A 21,085-nucleotide genomic window follows, 5' to 3' on the forward strand; every position below is an offset into this window, starting at 1 on the left:
TTGCACAACCTTTGCACATAAACTTCAAAATCCTCGTTTCTTTCATTGGAGTAGAAACTATCCATATTTCCATACATGGCCAGTTTTATCTTTTCTTTTTCTTCCTTTCTTTGTCTAGACTTCCTCCTTCACCGCTGTCACTCTGATCATCTTGCTTTTTCAAAGATAAGGTGACCCTGGCATTGTCAACAGTGATTTTCTCCCAAAAGCCGACTATAACTTTTTACTGCCTGAGCCAAAACTTTTCAAACCAAGGAGCCTAAAGTTATGCTTCTATATCTATATTTGAGGCACCTAAGTAGAAGTGGCCTGATTTTCAGAGGTGCTGTGCAACCTTAGCTCCCATTGATTTCAGTATGAGCTGCAGTGCTCAGTACCTGTAAAAATCAGGTCACTTCCATTTAGGTGCCTAAAATATAGATTTAGCAGCCTAACTTTAGGCTCCTAGGCTTGAGTATTTTGGCCACTGATTTTCGGGGGATCAAAATGAAAACTAAAGTCTGTAATTAGTACAGTTTTGGGGTCCTTTAAAAGCTACAGCCAGCCTCATTTCATTCATAGGTTTCAGAGTGTTAGTAGCAGCCGTGTTAGTCTGTATTCGCAAAAAGAAAAGGAGGACTTCACTCCAGCTGCGCCTGATTCTAAACTGACAAGTCTTTTGAGCCCTGCCTCAAAGAGTATTCCAGACTGTAAAGGGGCAGTAACCGCACATTTGCACAGTTCTTAAAGCTACATACACCACCTCTAATAAGTTTTCAGCCCTGCCGTGTGAAGTTAGCAGTGGTGCAGGGAGGGGCATGACTGACTGAGTGGAAGAACTTTGCAAATTAGCGGGACAGGCAAAATAATAATGTCTTCTGCCAGCTAGTCAGTGGCATGTACAGTACAGGGAACCTGAGATGGGGGAGGCCAGCTTCCATTTTCAGCCTCAGGTTGAACATGCTGGTCAGTCACCGCACCCAGGATGTTTATTACTGCTCACTGAACAAGCTGCTGATTTGTCTTGGGTGAATTTGTGGTTCTTCAATGCCAACTGATTATAGGATTTTTCTTAGTCATTTTCTCTCTGTCTGAACCACGCAAACCACTGTTTGCTTAAGTACAGATTTGGATGAGTGCTCTCGAAGTGAAAGGCTCTAGTCCCCATCTCTCTGACTCTTCCTGAGCTGGGGTTATGTTGGAACTAGTGCCTGAGCGGTGAAAGACTCTATCCCGTTTTCAGTCCTGTCTGATATTATGATTGTACATCTTCACATCACCTATAGGCATAAATGTAAATAGTGTGAGTATAGGTATTTGGCTGACCATAAAATGGATGTGTACAGTGAATTCTAGCTGGCTAGATAATTTAGTAAGGCCTACAAGTGCTTTAGTAAGGCCTACATTGATTTGGGTTCATCCTGTTCATTCTGTGGTAGCAGGTTTGTCTGTAGTCGAGAGAGAGAGAGAGAATAAGAGAGGTAGTAGAGGGAACATTTGCCAGACAGAACAAAGGCCTGACTGGGTAGTGAAAGTTGAAAGAACCATGAGTGGTGGTGGTGTTCTGGTTTACCCTGTGGTGTTAGATGTTACATGGTCTGCAGTGTCCAGCTGGTTCACTCTTTGGATAGGAGACATCTAAGGAAAGCCCAGTGTGCTGCCAAAGTAGAGTGAGTGCACTCTTCCCTACAAGTCAGCAGTGACTTAATAGTACAGATTGATTCTAGAGCAGGGGCAGGAAAACTCTGGCCCACGGGCCACATCCGGCCCATCAGACCATTTAATCTGTCCCTCATCTCCTGCTGGGGAGTGGGGTCGGGGTTTGCCCTGCTCCAGCGCTCCAGCCAGGGAGCAGGGTTGGGGGCTTGCCCCGCTCCACACGGCTCCCAGGAAGCAGCCGGCATGACTCCCCTCCGGCTCCTACATAGTACACAGAGGCGCGGCCAGGTGGCTCTGCACTCTGCCCCGTCCGCAGGCGTTGCTCCTGCAGCTCCCATTGGCTGGGAACAGCCGCCAATGGGAGCTGCGGGGGCGGCGCCTGTGGACGGGGCGGTGCACAGAGCCACCTGGCTATGCCTCAGAGCCGGAGGGAGGACATGCTTCTGGGAACTGCTTGCGGTAAGCACCGCCTGGAGCCTGCATCCCTGAGCCTCCCCCCGCGACCCAATCCCCGCCACAGCCCTGATCTCCCTCTCGCCCTCCCAACCCCTAGATCCTAGTGCAGAGCCCCCTCTTGTACCCCAAACCGCTCATCCCCGGCCCCACCTCAGAGCCTGCACCCCCAGCCCGAGCCCTCACACCCCTCCCCCATACCCCAGCCGGAGTCCTCACCCCCTTCCGCACCCCTACCCCCAATTTCGTGAGCATTCATGACCTGCCATACAATTTCCATACCCCGTTGTGGCCCTCAGGTCAAAAAGTTTGCCCACCCCTGTTCTAGAGTTACCATGCTGCTGGAGTTACGCCATATTTGGGGTCGGGAAGGAAATTTCCTCCAGGGCAGATTGGAAGAGGCCCTGGAGGTTTTTCACCTTCCTCTGTAGCATGGGGCACCGGTCACTTGCTGGAGGATTCTCTGCTCCTTGAAGTCTTTAAACTACGATTTGACGACTTCAGTAGCACAGATATAGGTGTGAGGCTTTTTTGTAGGAGTGGTGGGTGAAATTCTGTGGCCTGCATTGTGCAGGAGGTCAGACTAGATGATCGTAATGGTCCCTTCTGACCTAAATATCTATGAATCTATTAAGAGAAATTGTATAACTGAGAGCCTGACCAGCCTTTCTGCTCATGGTCATTAAATACCCCATAGCACCTCTAATAAGAGACAGAACAATAAATCCAAAATTGTGGCCAAACTTCGCCTTTGGAAATTGTACTCTTTCCCCAAAACTTTCCGTCCAATTTCTATTGGATACAGGATTCTTCTTCACTTCCCATCCTAACCTGTTATTTAGTGTGGCTGGGTACTCTTAAAACAGTTGCTGTGTTTCACCCCAGAAACAGCTATGTTTAAGCAGTGGGTGATCCATGTGTATGTATAAATTCAAAACTTGCATTAATTATGGAGATGCATTAGTGACTCCTAAATTAAGCTTGATAAAAGTCCTGTGAAAACTGTAACTTTTGCATTTGCTGAATTTCGGATGTTTCAAATTTGAATCTTAAAGTAGCATAACATTGAAAAAGAGAGAGAATTTTTTAGCTCTGTTTTATTTTACTTCATAATTCCAGGGTTGTATAGTTAAAATCTTACACAAATATTCATTTCCATAATGAAATAGCAGCATGAAATCACAGCTCCATATTAGTTTTGTTATTCTATAGTCCTGTACATATTAAATGATAGAAGTTTTGTAATGCACACTTACAAAATGGAATATTTAGTTGCTATTTATTTTGTATTTCTTTTCTCCCAAGTTGGCCTTGAGATGAGTCCTTAATGAGGCCACACTGTGGAAAGTTGCATAGTATTGAAATTCTGCTGTTTTTAAGTTATATAGACACTAAGAACATTTTTTGTTTGTTTGCATGGTTTTTTACACTGGGAAAATTTATAGTTATTTCACCCTTGTATAATTCCAAAAAAGGGTGGATGGATTCTGCTCAAGCTTTAAAAAAAAAAAAAAAATTCTTTGGGATGAGACCAGTTTCAGCCTTCAGCCTGAAAGGAGATATTTTCAATAAGTTATGTGCAGCTGAAAATGGGCTTGCAATGGAAGGCCTGATGCAACCGTACCTGTCAAGATTGCTGTATTACTCTAGCTCAGGGGAGGGCAAACTACAGCCCGCGGGCCGGATCCGGCCCTTCAGGGCTTTCAGTCCGGCCCAGGGGATTGCCAGCCCCGTGGCATAGCGGGGCTAAGGCAGGCTCCCTGCCTGCCTTAGCCCCGCACCGCTCCCGGAATCAGCCAGCGCCACGTCCCTGCGGCCCCTGGGGGGGCAGAGGGCTCCAAGCGCTGCCCTCGTCTGCAGGCACCGCCCCCTGCAGCTCCCATTGGCCAGGAACGGGGAACCGTGGCCAGTGGGAGTTTCAGGGGTGGTATCTGCAGGCGAGGGCAGTGCATGGCAGAGCTGCCTGCTCCACGCCACCTCCAAGAGCCACTACCAGACATGCTGGCCACTTCCGGGAGTGGCGCAGGGCCAGGGCAGGCAGGGAGCCTGCCTTAGTCCTGCTGCGCGCTGCTGCCACCCTGCAGCCGCTCAAGGTAAGTGGTGCTGGGCCGGAGCTTGTACCCCGAACTCCTCCTGCACCCCGCACCCCAGCTCCCTGCCCTGAGTCCCCTCCTGCACCCCAACCCCTTGCCCTGAGCCCCTTCCTGCACACCGCACCCCCTCCCACACTCCACACTCCCTCCCGCACCCCTGCCCCAGCCCTACATTCATGGCCCTGCATGCAATTTCCCCACCCAGATGTGGCCATCAGGCCAAAAAGTTTGCCCACCCCTGCTCTAGCTCATCACTATTGTATCTGGTGGAATGGCTGGTGGTGGGGAGATAAGTAAGTTGCAGTTGGGTCTTTTCTTTCCTCATTCTCTCCGCTCCAGAAGCAGAATAATGTTTCCACTAGCTACAGATGTGGTGATGGCATAGTTTCACTTTTGTGTGTGTATGTTGGCTGTGTGATTAGAGAGATGTTGTCTGAGTGCTGGGTGTTTGAGACAGTGTTGGTTGTTGTGTTTGAGCACTGGATAGTGTCTGACTGTTTGGGTGCATGGGTGTTTGAGCCCTGAATATTCTATGTAGTGAGTGAGTGTGTGTGTGTGAAAATGGAAAAGGAGTACTTGTGGCACCTTAGAGACTAACCAATTTATTTGAGCATGAGCTTTCGTGAGCTACAGCTCACTTCATCGGATGCATACCGTGGAAACTGCGGCAGACTTTATATACACACAGAGAATATGAAACAATACCTCCTCCCATCCCACTGTCCTGCTGGTAATAGCTTATCTAAAGTGATCATCAGGTTGGGCCATTTCCAGCACAAATCCAGGTTTTCTCACCCTGTGTGTGAGTATGTGTGTGTATTTGAAAGCCCTGGGTTGTGTGTGTGTTGGGAGTGAAGGCTGGGTGTGCTTTTGTGTTGTGAGAACACTGTGGTGTGTGAGTGCAGGGTGTTGTGTGAAAGAAGCTGGGAATTGTGTCTGTGTACAAAGGTGCTGGATGCATGCACGTCTGGATCTATATTTAGAAAGGATATCTACTGGTGACACTCACTCAGATGGGTGTCTCCCTGCCTCAGCTGATCCAGTCAGTGTGGGTGATGCACTTAGTAGGAGGCGCCACCTGATGTTTTTTTCCTGAGTAGGGCGTGTTCATGTTAGTCTGTTATCTCTGTGTGTGTGTGTGTGAGATTAATTTGTTACCGGAATGTGGTGTTTGTGTTCGACTGTTACCTTTATGTGTGCTGACATGCATCTATGTACAGCGATCTTTTTAAAAGTGAGTTTCATACTGGTGAAAGGTGCAGAACTTGCAGCCCCTAAAGACTTAATTCCCCTCTTTATCTCCAGAACAGGTACAGTGCAGGCTGCAGTCATGCAAACTAACTATCTCAGCCCAGATTCAAAGGGACCATCACTGGCAGGGATGAGAGGGGAATTCAGTCCTTGGTGCAGCCAATTAGTGCCAGTTTTGATGTTGGTTTTTAATGATGACCTGACCCCTAGAACCTGGATGGTGATGTACCTGCCCATTTCACACAGGTTACCAAATATATTGTTTTATTTTTAAAATGTGTCCACTTGAATTGAACGTTTGGGTATAATTACTGCTCACACTGGGCAGAGGTGCTTTATTTTTATGAGGAGAAATATGGTCTTATGACTAAGGCAAAGATCAGAGTCAAGAGACCCTAGTTCAGTTCTCTACCATACTACAGACTCACTGTACGTAGGACTGGAAGGGACCTCGAGAGGTCATCTAGTCCAGTCCCCTGAACTCATGGCAGAACTAAATTTATCTAGATCATCCCTGACACTGTGTAACATTGGTCATGTCACTTCTCCTGTATGTGCCTCAGATTTCTCAACTTGGGGATATAATACTTACCTGCATTTCATGAGACTTAATTCCGTAAAATTCTTTGAGATCCTTAGGAAAAAAGGGCTAAAGAAAAGCAAAGTCTTAATTATAATGATTCTGTTTTCAGTCCAGTCTCAGTCTGTCCTTGATGTGGTTGATATAATTATGTGTATATACCACTATAGGTGGGGGGGCGGCGATTTTTTATGATCCCTGCCCCAAGAAGCTTACAAACTGGGTTGGATACAATGTGATATGATGTAGAGAGAGATTACCTCAGGCCATGGAGAAGAAATTCCTCCCCCCACCCCCAATGAATATATTGCCAGTCCTGACCCATACAGGTGATCTTATTTAGGTGTGACTTGGATACAACATGAGGGACATTCCTCCCTAGCTATGATCCCACTCCTGAGATGAGGAGGTGACTTTATTAGGCTACAGCTGGCAGATGATGAAGGGGATGGTGTCATGGTGTGCTACAGCAGGTGGAATGGCCCCACTCCCCAGGATAGATCCCTCTCCTCTCCTCGTTCCCTTACCTGAGTCTGACTAGGATACACAGAGCAGGACTAGGTTACTACTCCAGGACAAACTGTGTAAGCTTATCAGCAAGCAGGGTTGTCCTCCCAGGGATACAGTCCCAGGTCTGTAGTGACACAACCTTCCCTGGCTGTGACCAGTGAGCAAGAAGCTCTTCAGAAAGGTACGCTGATGTGGGGGAGTGCATCTTTCCCTCCACTATCAAGGCACAATTTGCTTGTATTTCATCAGTCCCGTTTGTTCCTCTCTCCCCAGCAGACACTCCGGCTTCTGGCATCATGGCCTCTGACCTGGAAAGCAGCCTCACTTCCATAGACTGGCTCCCCCAGCTCACCCTGCGAGCTACTATTGAGAAACTAGGGGGTTCCTCGCAGGCGGGGCCCCCAGGGGCTGCCCGGAAGTGCCCCCCAGGCTCTCCCACTGACCCCAATGCCACCCTGAGTAAGGATGAGGCTGCAGTGCACCAGGATGGGAAACCGCGCTACAGCTATGCCACTCTGATTACCTATGCCATCAACTCATCGCCTGCCAAGAAGATGACACTTAGCGAGATCTACCGTTGGATCTGCGACAACTTCCCCTACTACAAGAATGCTGGCATCGGATGGAAGGTGAGGAACACTGTGGCTAGTGCAAAGTCTGCACCACCTTAAGAGAGCGCATTTTCTTTTCTCAGTACAAAACGTTCCCACTAAGCAAAGAAAAGAGCCAGGTGTAAAGGCAAAGCTCTAGTTACCAGCTGGAGGAAGTGCAGAGCCAAATAACCCTTAATTTCCCTAGAATTGATTGATTTATACATGTGGAGGTCCCCCTCCCTATTAAGAAGGGCCCACAAAAGTACTCTCTGCCAATCCCTTCCTGGCCCAAATACCATCCTCACTGTACCTTCTGTGGGCATACACAGAAGGCCTTGGTCTCCAGAACTATCCATCCCTCTCCTTTTCTTAGTCTCTGTCCTGGCACATCCTGCGTGTACATAGACAGCTTTGGCCTTGAGTGATCTCTCACCCCATCCTGGGCATACACAGAAGTCTTCAGTTTCCTCTGCAGTCCTTATCCTTCCTACATAACATTTATTTACTTCTCTCCGTCCCTCTGCAGAACTCCATTCGCCACAACCTGTCTCTGAATAAATGTTTTCGAAAGGTGCCTCGACCGAGAGATGATCCTGGGAAGGTAAGAAATTGACATGTTCCCGGGTGAGTCACTTACACCACAGGGAATAAGCCAGTGTTGCCCTTTCTGCCCAGGTGGTTAAAACTTTTAAATATGTAGTATATATGTTAAAGCAATGAGATGTACTGCTGTGTTTGAAGACTCCAGAAACATACACTAAAAGGACCTGCAAAGAAATGAAAATGGCTGTCAGCCCACCTTTTCCCCCCTGCCTTGTGATCTTTACTTAGATTGAAATATTTTTTTCTCTGCCTTTTTTTTTTTCTTCCCCAATCTTTGAAATGCAGATCTTGTATTACCTGTTCTGCTTGAAAGACATCATGGGTGACTAGAGAACTGGAAGGATTATTACATCAAGGATACCAGGGAAATGAAATCCAAGCACCTGAGAGCAGAACTGATATTTGTTTAAAGCTGTTTTATAACTTTGGGTTTTAAAAATATTGTTATCATCCACTGAACTCAAATACCCCAAAACAGTTGTAAGAAAAGCTCGCTTTGCTAAAAATTCAGCATCTCTGCACCTTCAGTAAGGGCTGAAGACGAAACGCCCAAGCTGCATCTCTGAGTTCCCAAGGGAGACTACCAAGCAAAAAAGAAATTCTGATATTACTAATGTAAATATATTGACAGGAACCTCATAAGTCTTTTTTTCTATATCATAATGCTTCAGAAAAGGGCCCAAGCCCGGATTCTTTTTTTCTTTGCAGATCACTGTTAAGGGACTGGGTATCTAGGTAATCATTATTTTGGGGATCACAACTCATAAGGCTCAGTTAGTGATAATGCCCTGTTTCTGTAAACCCTAACTGGCTGCATGCTAGTATGGAGGTTGGCCTTCACTTCTAAGGCCATCGTGTCCTGCCGTTGTAAAGATCAATTTAAATCACAATCGGAGGTTAATAACAGTCCTAGAGTTTAAGGCCAGAAGGGGCCTCCAGACCAACTAGTCTGACCACTTGTGTGTCACAGGCCGCTAACACCTGCATGCTAAATCCAACAATCAAAATGAGACCAAACCAGTTTGCACCACAGGCAGAGAATAGAAGGGACTGAGGTGCACAAGAGCCCCATGGCCCTGCAGTGGCATTGAAACGAGTAAGTGAGATATACCCAGATAATCCTGGCAAGTGACCTGTACCCACATGCTGCAGACGAAGGTGAAAAATCCCCAAGATGACTCCCAGTCTGACCTGGGGGAAGTCCCAACCCCACATAAGTTATTAGTTAGACCACGAGCAAGAGTCAGCCGGCCAAGCACCAAACCACCGTTTGGAACTGGGTCTTCAGAAATTTCCTAGCAAACATGCTTTTAGGTCATCTTGCCCACTCTGATCATTATAGCTTAATTGGTCTATACTCTTATTACTAACAAAGAAATCCCATGAAAGGCAGAGGACATTGATGGGGTGTGCAGGCATAAAGGATGCACTAGGCTAGGCCATCTCCTGCCATGCTGGATCAGACCCTTTGTTTATGTTTTCTCTTGACCTGTCTCTCAGGGTAGCTGGCACCTGGAGCTTCAGAGGAAGGCGTGAAATTCCCACAATAGCAATGTACTTCACTGTGCAGTCCTATACTACAGGAGGAAAACATCTTCCTGATGCCCAGCTGGCATTAGCTCATGCACTGTAGCATGGACATTGATATATTAGTTGATGTTCTGCTCTGTGGGTCTCAGTAACATCCTGCAGCAGGGAGTTCCTCTCACCACTGGATTTTCTTTCCAGGGTTCTTATTGGACAATAGATTCCTGCCCAGATATCTCCCGCAAGAGGCGGCACCCTCCAGACGATGATGTGAGTGTGGTTCTTTCCGGGAGCAGATGGGGCTGGGGAGGGCTGAACTCCCCTCTTAACTCCAGCAGGGAGTCTTTCCTGCTTGGGGTCCCATTGGGGAAACAGGACGTGTCTGTGGGGAGGTGAACATGGAGTCTGAATTCTCCTCTTGTCCCCACCATGTGGCTTCTGTTGCTGTCACCCAAGAGCGCCATCTAGTCCTGTCTGAAGAGCGGCTTTGTCCTCTTGAATGTTCTTCCACTACAGCCAGTACCTTGCTTTCCTAGGGCAGAAGCTTGTACAATGGGGAGCTGGCTTCTCATCTGCTGCTTCCCTTCTCTGTCTGTTTCTGATTTCCTTGCCTCTTCTTTTGTCCCCCTGCTCACAGTTATCACAGGACTCCCCAGAACAAGAGGCGAATAAGAGCCCACGGGGGGCTCTCCCAGTCAGCACAGAAGCCTCTCTGCCCCCTGAGGCTACCCCTCAGCTATCGCTGCAGAGCACCACACCCATTGCCAGCTACAGTCAGGTGAGCGGCAGAGGAGGGGGTGGAGATGGGCAAAGTGAGAGACAGGGTAAGGGAGAAAGGGGGATAGGGTGACATAGATGGAAGAGTAAATCAGTGATGGGGAGGGCCATAGGGAAGAATGGAAACAGTGGGCTGAAGAGGGGAGATCAGTGACCAGGAGGGAAGTAGGGAGGAAGTGGAACAGGGGAAAGGAGCAGACTGGGCAGGGATAAAGCCATTAGGGTGTGAAGTGGCTGGAGGATGAGCTGGAGCTAGTATGTCCCTGGGAGGGAGAGGAGGATGGAGTCCCCCATTCTGGTAGGAGAGTTGCAAGGATTTTGAGGGGGAGACAGACAGGTGATATGGGATTTGCTGGGTGTTCTTTTTCTGGGAGCAAGCCCCTACCTTCCCCCTCAAATTCCTGAAGTTACAAAGCCAATGATCTATTTAGATATTTTTTTCCATATCATTGTCTGGTCTTTAGCAGGGCACAGGGCCCGTGGATGTGGCAGCCACTGTGGCAGGAGGGCAGGGACGTGAAGGGGCAGATGTGCCACCCCCGCTCTACAGTACTAACCACGACTTCAAGTTCTCCTACTCTGAGATCAACTTCCAGGACCTGAGCTGGTCTTTCCGAAACCTCTATAAATCCATGCTGGAGAAATCGTCCTCTTCCCAGCACGGTGAGTACCTGGCTTAGACGTATGGCGCATTGTATGTGTGCCCCTGTGATATCCCCTAGTAATGCCCCTACCGGCATCTCTCAGTCACATCCTCTTTCTAGCAGCATGTGAAAAGAGGGTTCCCCTGCTTTCAAATGCTCTAGCTCCTCCCAGCACACACACAATGTGCAGTCCAGAAATTCTGCTCTCTCAGTGAGTCAGCCCTTCTCTCTCTTTCTGTAGAACTAACAATGATTTTTAAAAATAGCTGATGTTGAGTCAGAAGGAGCAAGAAAAATTCCTAAAGGGCTGGAAGGATCAGCTTGTGAAGAAAGGCTTGAAAAGATAAATATGTGGCGGTCTGAGGTCATGAATTGCCATCTAAAGGTGCAGGTATTGTCAAGTTGTAAATCGCAGGAGACCGACAGTTAGTTGGCATAAACTAAAGGTAGTGGGATGATATTAGGCTGTGGAAGGGTCTCTTCAAAGGAGGGGGTGCAAGTTCCCATCACTTGCGTCGCTTAAAAGTAGGACTGGACAAAGCACTAGAGAATAACTGTAGAGGAAGGGATAGGGTGGAGTGGACAAGATATAACCTACTAATCCATTTTCATCTTGAATTCCTCTGGATTCTGTGATTCAGGGAACAGCCACCAGAGGGCAGTGTCACACTTGCGACAAGAATAGGGGATGCAGAAAACCTTGAACAATTTCAGCTTGCTGTCCCTATATTTAAAGAGAGACATCCTTGAAAAGATCAGTCTGGTATGGGTAGGGCAATATTATGAAACCAGGACCTACCATATATCAATAATCACTCAACTTTCAGTCAGTCAGTCAGTCTTTCCACACTGCAGACAAACCCTGCTACTCTAGCAGAATCAAACAAACCTACAAGCAGAAGGACTCCGTGCAGTCACAGCTCTTCTGTGACAACAGTAATAATGATTTATTGTTTGTATTACCATAATGCCGACAAGCCCTAGTCATAGAGGAGGGCCCCATTGTGCTCGGTGCTGTACAAAAAGTCCAACCCCATAACTGTTGGGAGACCAGCAGCTCTCATAAGCTAAGCAGCGTCAGGTTTTGTCCAGAGTTGGACACCAAAGGGAAACTCATGGTGCTGCAAGAAGTTGTGCTGGTGACTCAGCTGGCGTGCTTTCCCCTCTGAGTCTGTACTGACCTCAGCGACAGGGGTGCTGTGCCCACAGAGGTGCAGCTCTTGGTTAAGATGTACAACCAAAGCCTACTTCTGATGATTGAGTCAGGAGCCCCATTGCAGGGAATGGATAGTTCCGGGGGTTTGGCAGGGGTATACTTGGCCTTTCATTTAGATTGCTCAAGTTCAGCTCATATTGCTACTGCCTGAAAACAATTGTGGTACAGGTGGCTTGTCTGGCTGGTCTCCGTTCTGTTCCCATCATCGCCAAAACTAGCTAATCCCTCCTTGGCAATCTTAGCTGAGAGCCAAAGGATTGAACCAGCCAGGGAGACTAAGCTCCCCTTTCAGTCAAGTTAGGGTTTTTGAAATCAGTGGAAGTTTCGGAGTGCTCAGCTCTTCTGAAAATTAGGCCCCTTATTTAGGTGGCAAGCTATGGGCATAGCCTAACTTTTGGCAGCCAGTTCTGAAAATCTTGACTAGGAGTGTTCTCTCCATTCTCCATGCCAAAGTACTGCTTGGTAAATATTTGTGCTGTCCTAAATTCCTTTCACAGCTTCAGCTGAAGGCAGTTTTTGTCTCTTCTTCTGTGTTGTGTGGCTGTTAAACAGTTGTTGCCTTCCCCCCAGAGGCAGCTGCATTTCAGCAGTGTGAGAGTGACCCTTATATAGACTCTGTAGAGCACTTGAGGATGAAAGCTGCCAGAGTAGTATTAGAAAACCCAGACCAAAAAAATTGAGGTTATTCATTCGTAACAGTGACTTAAAGGTGACTTCTGAAGGCAAAACCAAGTGTGCATGTGCCCTTTAATTGCTACTTTTACAGTGTCCTGAAGAAGCCTGAGAAATTGAGATGGGGTTGGGGTTGTTTGGCTTGTTGGCCAGCTAAATCAAGATCTCACATTCAGCTTGATGGCAGGCATTTCTGTGTTAGGATGTTTGTCAGTAGCACAATATATTTGAATGCTGCATCTGATCAATTGCAAGATTTCAGGGAATGTTCTAGGCATTAATGGGCAGAACCCTGTAGATTTTGGTGATGACTGGAAAACCAAAAGGAGAAAATGGCTGGCACATAGAGCCCCTGGTATCTGATTAGCAAATCCAGCAGTTTCAGCCACCTCTGTAATTGTCTAGAGATCAAAGGACAAGTTGATGGCAGTTATTAATACCTTCCTGCAAAACAATATCCCCGTCTCAGCTTTGCCCTTCTTCCCAATACAGTTTTAAAATGTTGACACCTTGAATGACATGTCCCAGACAGAAATAAAAGAAATGAGAAGGGGGTGGGGAGGAATGAGGGTTCACACAGAATTCTTGTCATGGTGTGTGTGTGTGTGGGGGGGGGGGGAATGGGGTACTCTAGTGTGTGGGAGAACCGAGGGCCACGGGAGAAATACAGAGCTGCTAGCATGGGGGGAGGGGATGTGGAAAGTGTGTACCCCCATGTCTCCTCTCCAAAATATCAGAGCCCCCTGGCTTGGGGAATGGTGTGGAAGGGTTGCAGAGTCCTAAAAAAAGAGGGGATGGGATGGTGGCACGCAGGGAGTTTATGGAGGGCATGGAGGAAGGCAAGGAGCCTCTGACGTGTGCAATGCACTGAGCCAACCAAAACAACAGAATGTGCAACCCTCTAGTTATTTACATTAGAGAAGCGGCAAAGTTTCTAGACCGAGTGCTTTTGAGCTACAAATGCAAGAACAACAACAAAAACCATACCACACCCGCAAAAGGAAACTAACATCTAACAAAACATCTAAATGTCTTGTCTAACTTCAGCTTTGTGCCACACCGTCTCCTCCAGCAGAACCCCACGTATGTGACATTTCAGGAGAATGAGTTCAATTTTGGAAAAACTTGGGGAGGGATAGCTCAGTGGTTTGAGCACTGGCCTGCTAAACCCTGGGTTGTGAGTTCAATCCTTGAGGGGGCCATTTGGGGCAAAAATTGGGGATGGGTCCTGCTTTGAGCAGGGGGTGGGACTAGATGACCTCCTGAGGTCCCTTCCAGCCCTGATATTCTATGATTCTAAATAGAAACGTGGCCATTACTTAGACTTGGAAAGGCTCGGGTCATGTGCTATCTGTTTGAGCCTCTAGAGGGCACGCGAAGGACTGAGTGCGTCATTAGGGTCAGTGGGACGAAGTCGCACACAGGCAGGTGTTGGAGCTTGACAGCCGCCTTACCCACGTCTCTTAACTTTTGTTACTCCCCCCTTGCAGGTTTCTCTTCTCTCCTTGGCGACATGCAGCCCTCCAATCACAACTACTACATGTACCAGCAGCCGCAGGGCCCCTCGTCAGTGGGGGCTGCTCCCCCCCTCCACACCCCGAGCCCAGAGGGCTGTCCACCCCAGGGGGGCAAGCAGCAGGGTGGCGATGGCTATGGCCCCCCACCTGTGATGTCCATGCACCCACCCCCGATGCAGCATGGAGGGTACCACCAGCACCAGCAGCATCACGCGCACACCCACCCACAGCAACAGCAGCACCAGCACCAGCAGCAGCCCTCACAGGCTTCAATCAACAACGCTGGCTTTGGTGAGCTGCAGGGGAGGAAGGGAGCTGCTGGGGGCAGAGGGGGCTGGGACAGTGTTGGGGTCCAGTAGGGTGCCCAGGGCTCCTGCGTTGAGCTCCCTCACAGCAGCACCCAGGCACTTCAGAAGATGAGATACAAAGGGTGGGGAGAGGCTGAAACTCAGGTCTGAGTGAACTTGGAAACTGCATTCCCCTTTCACCTCCAGCAGAGGGGGACCCAGCCCCACAAGGCATGGGGTGCAAAAATAAGGGGGGGGGGGTTTGAGCACTGAATGACCAGGAAAGCTGAATTTCTGTCCAGTGCAAATTTAGGGTCTTTTGGCAAGTAATGGACAGGGCCAGGTTCTGTTTATTTTGTATTACATGGGTGGAAAACAGGGCCGGATTAACCTTTTGTGGGCGCGGTGCCAAACATATGTGTGGACCCCTTTGGAGGCAGTGGATCATGGCAAGGGGAGGTTGGTCCCGGAGCAAAGAGCTGGCAAGGGGAAATGGGTCATGGCATGGCAGGGGCGGTCTTGCTCTGCCCATCCCGGTGCAAGGCACTGTTTACAAACCAGCAGTCGCCAGATGCACACTGGCCTGCCCCGTTCTGTGTTGCCAGCCTGCCCCTTCCCCTCAGGGGCGGGCCCATGCCGTGCCACAAGGCCCCCCCACCCAACACCCATTTGACTCCCTATGCCCAGCACCCCCCAGAGTCCTTATGCCCAACGCCACCCCCCACCACAAATGCACAGCGCCCTGCACACCACCACCCCTGCCAGTGCCCCCTGGCCCACAGCCCCACCACAACTGCCCAGCACCCCACACAGAACCCCCACTTGCTAGCACCCCAACACACACAGATCTCCGCCACCCACCACTGCCCAGTGTCCTTCCCCACAGCCCCACCATCACAACTACACAGTGCCCCCCACAGGCCTCCGCACACTGCCCAGCACCCCAACACACACAGACCTCCCCCACTGCCCAATGCCCCCCCAACAGACCCCCCACTGCCTAGCACTCCAAAACACACAAGCCTCCCGCACTGCCCAGTGCCCCCACCTCCTCATAGCCCAGCACCCTCCCACAGACCCGCTCCCCCACGCCCTGCCCCCTGGGTGCACTCACTGGCCCTGCTGAGCCAGCGCAGAGCAGGGATTCCCCCCTCCCAACAGAGTGCTAGGGAGCAGGACAGCTGAAGCTCAGGAGCACAGAGTGGTCCTGTCCCCCGGGGCCCCACCCGGCCCTGCCTGCCTGGCACTGGTGCCTGCAGTGGAGGAGGCTGAGGGCTCCTCTCTGCCCCTGTCACTGGCAGGCAGCCACCGGGCCCGAGAGGAGCACTCAGCCGGTTGGTCAGCCGAGAGGAGTGAGCAGCGAGTGGGGGGAGGAGCTGGGATGAAGAGGAGCCGGTGGGCAGGGCAAGGGGTGGAGAGAAGCCCTGGGCTGGCTGGCAGAGAGGAGCTAGTGGTGAAGGGTGGGGGGAAGAGGGGCCAGAGGTGGAGAGGAGCCAGCAGCTGAGGGTGCAGCGCAAGTGGAGTGGGCTGGGCCAAGGCCCCTTTTTGTGGGTGGGCCTGGCGCCCCTGGCACCATTGTAAACCCAGGACCAGTGGGAGAAGAGGGGTGTTACTTCCTTGTAACTGACTTGTCTGCCTGGCTTTCCAGCATTCCCCCCTGAGTGGTGCTCCAACATTGACTCCCTGAAGGAAAGCTTCAAGATGGTGAACCGGCTGAACTGGTCTAGCATTGAACACTCCCAATTCTCAGGTCAGTAGGAGATCCCACCTCTTGCTTGGCCCAGTGGGAGACCCAGGTTCAATTCCCTGCTCTGCCACACACTTCCTGTGTGACCTGGGGGAAGTCACTCAGCCTCTCTGGGCCTCAGTTCCCATCTGTACAATGGAGATAATAGCATTGCCCTGCCTCATGGATTGTGGGGAGGAGAAATCCACTCAAGATTTTTGTGGCCCTCAGATACAGCAGTGATGGGGGCAGCTAGAAGATAGATGAATGGCTTCCCAGTCCCTGCTGCTGCTTGTCCCACTCATGTGTCAGAGACATCATGCTGCGAATAGAAAAAAGCAGCTCTCCAGAGAGTGCACAGCAGAGATTAGAGGTGCGCATGGGGTGGGGAAGCCCTAAGTGTGAAGAAAGGGACTCTCTGAGGGGATACAGCGGTGAGAAAGGAAATGGTGAGCCCCCTTGAGTATGAGGAAAGGAGGATTCCCAGGGGAGTACCCAGAGGGTTAGGGATTAAGCAAGAGGAGGGCGCACGATGCATGCAGTAACTGGATTTCATCCCCCCCATTGCCCTTGCAGAGCTGATGGAGAGCCTGCGCCAGGCTGAGCGGAAGAACTGGACCCTGGATCAGCACCACATTGCCAACCTCTGCGACTCCCTCAATCACTTTCTCACCCAGACTGGTCAGCTCCCTCACCTGGGGGGCCCTCAGCAGCCCCCCCGAATCTCTGATTCTTGCGCCCTGAATAGTGGCAAGCAGGAACAGTCCATGAACCAAGGTACACAGCAGGGTGGGTAGGAGGGGGACCCAAGATGCCATGCAAATGGGTGAGACGGATTCCCAGTTGTGTAGAGGTGCTGGACACCTTGTCACCATGCCAAGCACCATGGCACTGAACAGCCTCGTGCTATGTTGCTCTAAAACACTTAGACTTCGTCAGTGTCTTTCATACGGACTGTGTCCCACCCAGTGCTTAATTTGTAATGAAAGAGGTGCCGGAACTCAAGCAATTTTTTTACTTTTATAACTAACGTGGCAAGCCCAGACATGCCGGGGCTGAGGCCTGACCAGCCTTGGCACAAATGAAGCACTGGTCCTACCTGGCTCTAGAGAGTTTAGTACAGGAGAGATGGGGATGTATGTGCTCATAACACAGTGCATAGTGGTGTGAAGGCATTATCTGGTATGTGTGGTTGAGCAGCCAATAACCCAGACAGAAAGCAATTAGAAAGCACACAGGCAAAAAGAGGAGGTGAGAGGTGTTTTGTCGATGGTCTGTGGAGAGGTGCCAGAGTGGCTGTTCCAGATGGTAGGAGCTAGAGAGAAGAAGATGGTCTCCCCTGCACTGAAGATCCTGTGGTAGGAGAGAGAGTAGGATGATGCTCTATGAGGAGCGGACAAGGGCAGTGAGGAGAGATCATGGCCTTGCAGCAGCTTGATTTTGACCCGACTTGGGACATGTCTAGGAAGGGGGTGATGGGCCAAAATTCCCCACTTTAACCCAGTAGAATAACAATATGGTTTTGGTACCGTGGCTGAGCTGTAACAGGTTGTCAGGGCCTGTCCACTGAACACTTCCTGATTCTCCCTGGAGCGTGTCAGTCAGTCTGTTCTGTGGCTGAGCTGCGACGCCCAGTCAGTGCCAGGCGAGCTGGCTGAGGGGATCACTGATGGTTCTTTTCCCTTTCCTTTGGCAGTGAACTCTTATGGTCAGCCACAGCCTCCCCATCTCTTCTCCGGGCCATCTCCTATGTACCAGATTTCCACCCAGGACAATCCAGGGTATAATCGCCCAGGTAAGTGGTGAAATGATGACATGTAATACAACTCTCACCCCAGCTGTCTCAGCCGTCCAGCAGCACATTCTAGCAGGGCCTTTCCCCTCTCTGTCAGAGAGCTGGAGTAGGGCTGAGGGAGCCTAGACTGCAGGAGGTCCCGCAGCAGGATACTGCCACGGCACTGGTGAGAGCAAGCTCAATTGCCCAACTCCTCTCACCGCCCCCGCCCCATCTCGTTGCCCCGTCACACCACTTTCCCACAGCTGGGTGCTCACTGGGCACTGCTGTGAGGGAGCTCATGCTGCCAGACTCCTTAGGCCTTAGTTAGATGCTGACTGAACACTGTTGAGGGCAGCTCATGGGGAATCTCCCATTGCTGCAGTTACCCTTAGATCACCTGAGCCCCTGCTCCCAATCTGGACACTGATAGGACACTGCCTTGGGGTGGAAACGTGTGCTGCGTGTGTCCTGGCAGGTCACTTCTCTGGGGAAGTTCACGCCAGCTGAGTCCTTCCCCTTTTATTGTTCCCAAGAACCCACTAGGACAGAGCTTGACTTCTCCGCTAACCATCTCTTTCCCTTTTTCTCCCTCTTCCCCCTCCACTCAGCTCACCATCTGGTCCCCCGACCTCCAGTCCCTCCTCCAGGCGCCAATGAGGAAATCCCCGACGATTTTGACTGGGACTTGATCACCTAGCGCGTTACAGACTCGAGAGCCTGTCCCTTGTGAGGGACCTGGGAGGGAAGGGGGGCATGGGGTGAAAGGTCGCAGGTCCAGCTGTCCTGGCCTCCCTGCCTTGCCTGTATATAGATATATATTCTCTCTCTGCGCCAGAGAAGCCACCGCAAGATGCTGCCGAAGATAATCCTTCCTTGCGTCCTGTTTTACCTTCTTTTTTTTCTTTTCTTCATTATTATTATTATTATTATCAGTAATCGAGCACGGCTCTCCCCCACTGGCCTCGGACACATCAGATCGGCTCCCCCACATTGCGTGGTGCCCTGCGTGGGGCGGAGGGTGGAGAGATGGCTCCCTGATGCCATGACAAGACCTCAGAAGGCCGAAACCTCAAGAGCATCTTTCTCTGCCTCCCTCATTTTGTGTTTAACAATCCCTTTTTGCCGGTGAATCTGTTGTACTGGCTACCGGAGTGAGAGAGCCTAGTGGACCCTGGGAGCCTGTAATTATGTTGTTTGGTAAATGTTGTAAAGGTCAGGGGCTCAAAGGGACACTGGAGGGGTGATTTTAGCTCCGTGATCATTCTCACACCAGCAAGGGACGGCAAGAGAAGGAAGGAAGACCCTGAATATAAAGAAAGCAAAATCTCTATGGGGGTGAGATACAGCTGGGATTTGGGCCGAGCTGGGAGAGGAAGGCCCTGAGTGCAGAAAAAGGAGAATTTCTTGCACAGATGCATTTGGGATTCAGAGACCATTGCCATTTGTAAGGAGATCAGCGGGAACCCTGACCTGTTTTCTATGCTGACTTTTGCAGTCCCTGGGAATGTGAAGCCCACCTGTCAAGTAGGGGAAGCTTAGCAGGTGTATTTTGCACCAGCACTGGGGGGATCGGAAACAGCACATCAAATAGAATTCCCCAAAGGCTTTTAACGTCACCTTTCCCCTCCCCCAGCCCCATCACCTTCCATAAAAATATAGTGAAGCTTTTATTTGCATATCCAAAGAAGACACATACAAATTAGGAATCACTCCCCCTACCCCTCAGTTCTTGTTCTGTTAGTTATTCCCCCCCTTAATTTCTTTGGAGGCTGTCCTTGCCTGTGGTGTAAGGATGCAAGCAAAGGGAGTCTTGTCTGCATAGTTATAAATACACAGTGGGTGATTTCCATTTCAGGAGTGAACCAAGGATAAAAAGAAGAAGCCACTGCTCTGTGTTGAGGAAGATTTGGGGACTTGTGGGTTAGAGATTGGAGTGTGCCCCCCCCCCCCCAGGTTGAAGAGGTGTGAGGCTTCACAGTTGTTATGTTTCAGAAGCACAAATGACAGGACAGGAGGTGTGGGGCAGATATTTAAACTGCACAGCCAAAGGGAGGAATGGGGAGGATGGGTCAGGCCACTCATAGGTCAGCTGGAGAGAGAGCGGGTGAAGAGTTAGCACATCCCAAAATCCAGTCTCTGTGTGAGCACTTGCAAAGCAGGATGGGGAAGCCGTGTTGAAGCAGGAATGAGTGTTTAGCTGCCGTCCCCCCAGTTGTGTCCCCTGGCTGTCCCCCTGTTTCTAGCGTGGCTCTGTTCTGTCAAACCTCTTGTTTCCTCTTTCTATTTTGTAACTCCCTAGCCCCTGTTTATTGGTGAGGGGAACCAAGTTGGAAGCAAACCATCATGGGGACTCAACATGCCAAGGGTGGGGGAAATAATTTTGCATCGCTTTATAATTTGCTGTTGAGATAAACCAATTGGATCTTTGTCGGGAAGATGGACAGTCTCGTTGGATTTGAGGGGTGGGTGGGGGGGTACTGTTTTTTGTTGTTGTTTTTTTTTAAGTGGGCGTGGTCATCATTGAGCATTCCCAAGAGGAGTGGGGAATCCCAGAGTTGGCTTCAGCATGGAGTTAGCCAGCGGTTCTCTCTGCTGCCCAGGATGGGAATGATATGACCAGGAAGCCGTGTTCGGTTGGGTTTCTGTGGCACAGAGCAGCAGAGATGACCTCCCTCCGGGTGCCACTCAGTGCTTTGCAGGGGATGTTCCCAAGAGCCGGGCCCATGGAAGTCATTCAGAAGGCCGTTTGGCCTTTCAGAGAACCCTGAAAACAAACCAAGATGGCTCCTTTGCATAGTCAAGTGCTCCTCACTTGCATATTCATTTGCCTTGTTTGCATATTCAGTTGCGCATCATTTGCATATGTAAATATATGCCGGTCAGTGTGCAAATTAGCCTTGCCCCCACCCCTGAAATATCGTGCATCATTTGTGGGCAAGATGGCATCGGATTGGACTCGTGGAGTCAAAGGGCTTCGCACTGGAACTGCACTGCAAGCTGGTGACATAGCCTGTCAGGAGTGAAGGGATGCAGTCAATGGAGATCAGCCTGCAAGTGAGAGGAGTCCCTTGCACCCCCTTGCACTTTGGTGTGGCCCATGATGCTTTGTGTCAAGGAGAGAGGAGAAGGGGTGTGGCCTCACGAGTTTATTTTTGTGCATGCTTTCTTAATAAAAAGAAAAAGTGAATGTTTATGGTTTAACCCTTTTGGTGCTGGTGTTG

At 50.1% G+C, this 21,085-nt stretch overlaps 1 protein-coding gene across 11 annotated transcripts in view; it reads left to right on the forward strand.

Annotated features, from left to right (window-relative positions):
* Positions 1-21,065, forward strand: part of FOXJ2 (forkhead box J2) — a 34,603-nt gene extending 13,538 nt beyond the window's left edge. Inside the window, exons 1-12 of one of the 11 annotated variants that reach the window (XM_075120573.1) lie at positions 4,029-4,184; positions 5,490-5,681; positions 6,799-7,154; positions 7,645-7,719; positions 9,450-9,518; positions 9,886-10,026; positions 10,490-10,688; positions 14,048-14,365; positions 16,010-16,111; positions 16,664-16,864; positions 17,784-17,882; positions 18,798-21,065. In XM_075120573.1, the coding sequence (XP_074976674.1) occupies positions 6,822-7,154; positions 7,645-7,719; positions 9,450-9,518; positions 9,886-10,026; positions 10,490-10,688; positions 14,048-14,365; positions 16,010-16,111; positions 16,664-16,864; positions 17,784-17,882; positions 18,798-18,910 (1,650 nt within the window). In that variant the 5' untranslated portion in view covers positions 4,029-4,184; positions 5,490-5,681; positions 6,799-6,821 and the 3' untranslated portion in view covers positions 18,911-21,065. Of the gene's footprint in view, positions 1-4,028; positions 4,185-5,489; positions 5,682-6,688; positions 6,707-6,798; positions 7,155-7,644; positions 7,720-9,449; positions 9,519-9,885; positions 10,027-10,489; positions 10,689-14,047; positions 14,366-16,009; positions 16,112-16,663; positions 16,865-17,783; positions 17,883-18,472 lie in introns of those variants that run through there. The other 10 variants (XM_075120579.1, XM_075120584.1, XM_075120576.1 and 7 more) reach the window with 10 other exon arrangements.
* The last annotated feature ends 20 nt before the right edge of the window (positions 21,066-21,085 follow it).

Source organism: Caretta caretta, chromosome 1 (genome assembly GCF_965140235.1).
Source record: "Caretta caretta isolate rCarCar2 chromosome 1, rCarCar1.hap1, whole genome shotgun sequence".
NCBI classification, from domain to species: domain Eukaryota; kingdom Metazoa; phylum Chordata; order Testudines; family Cheloniidae; genus Caretta; species Caretta caretta.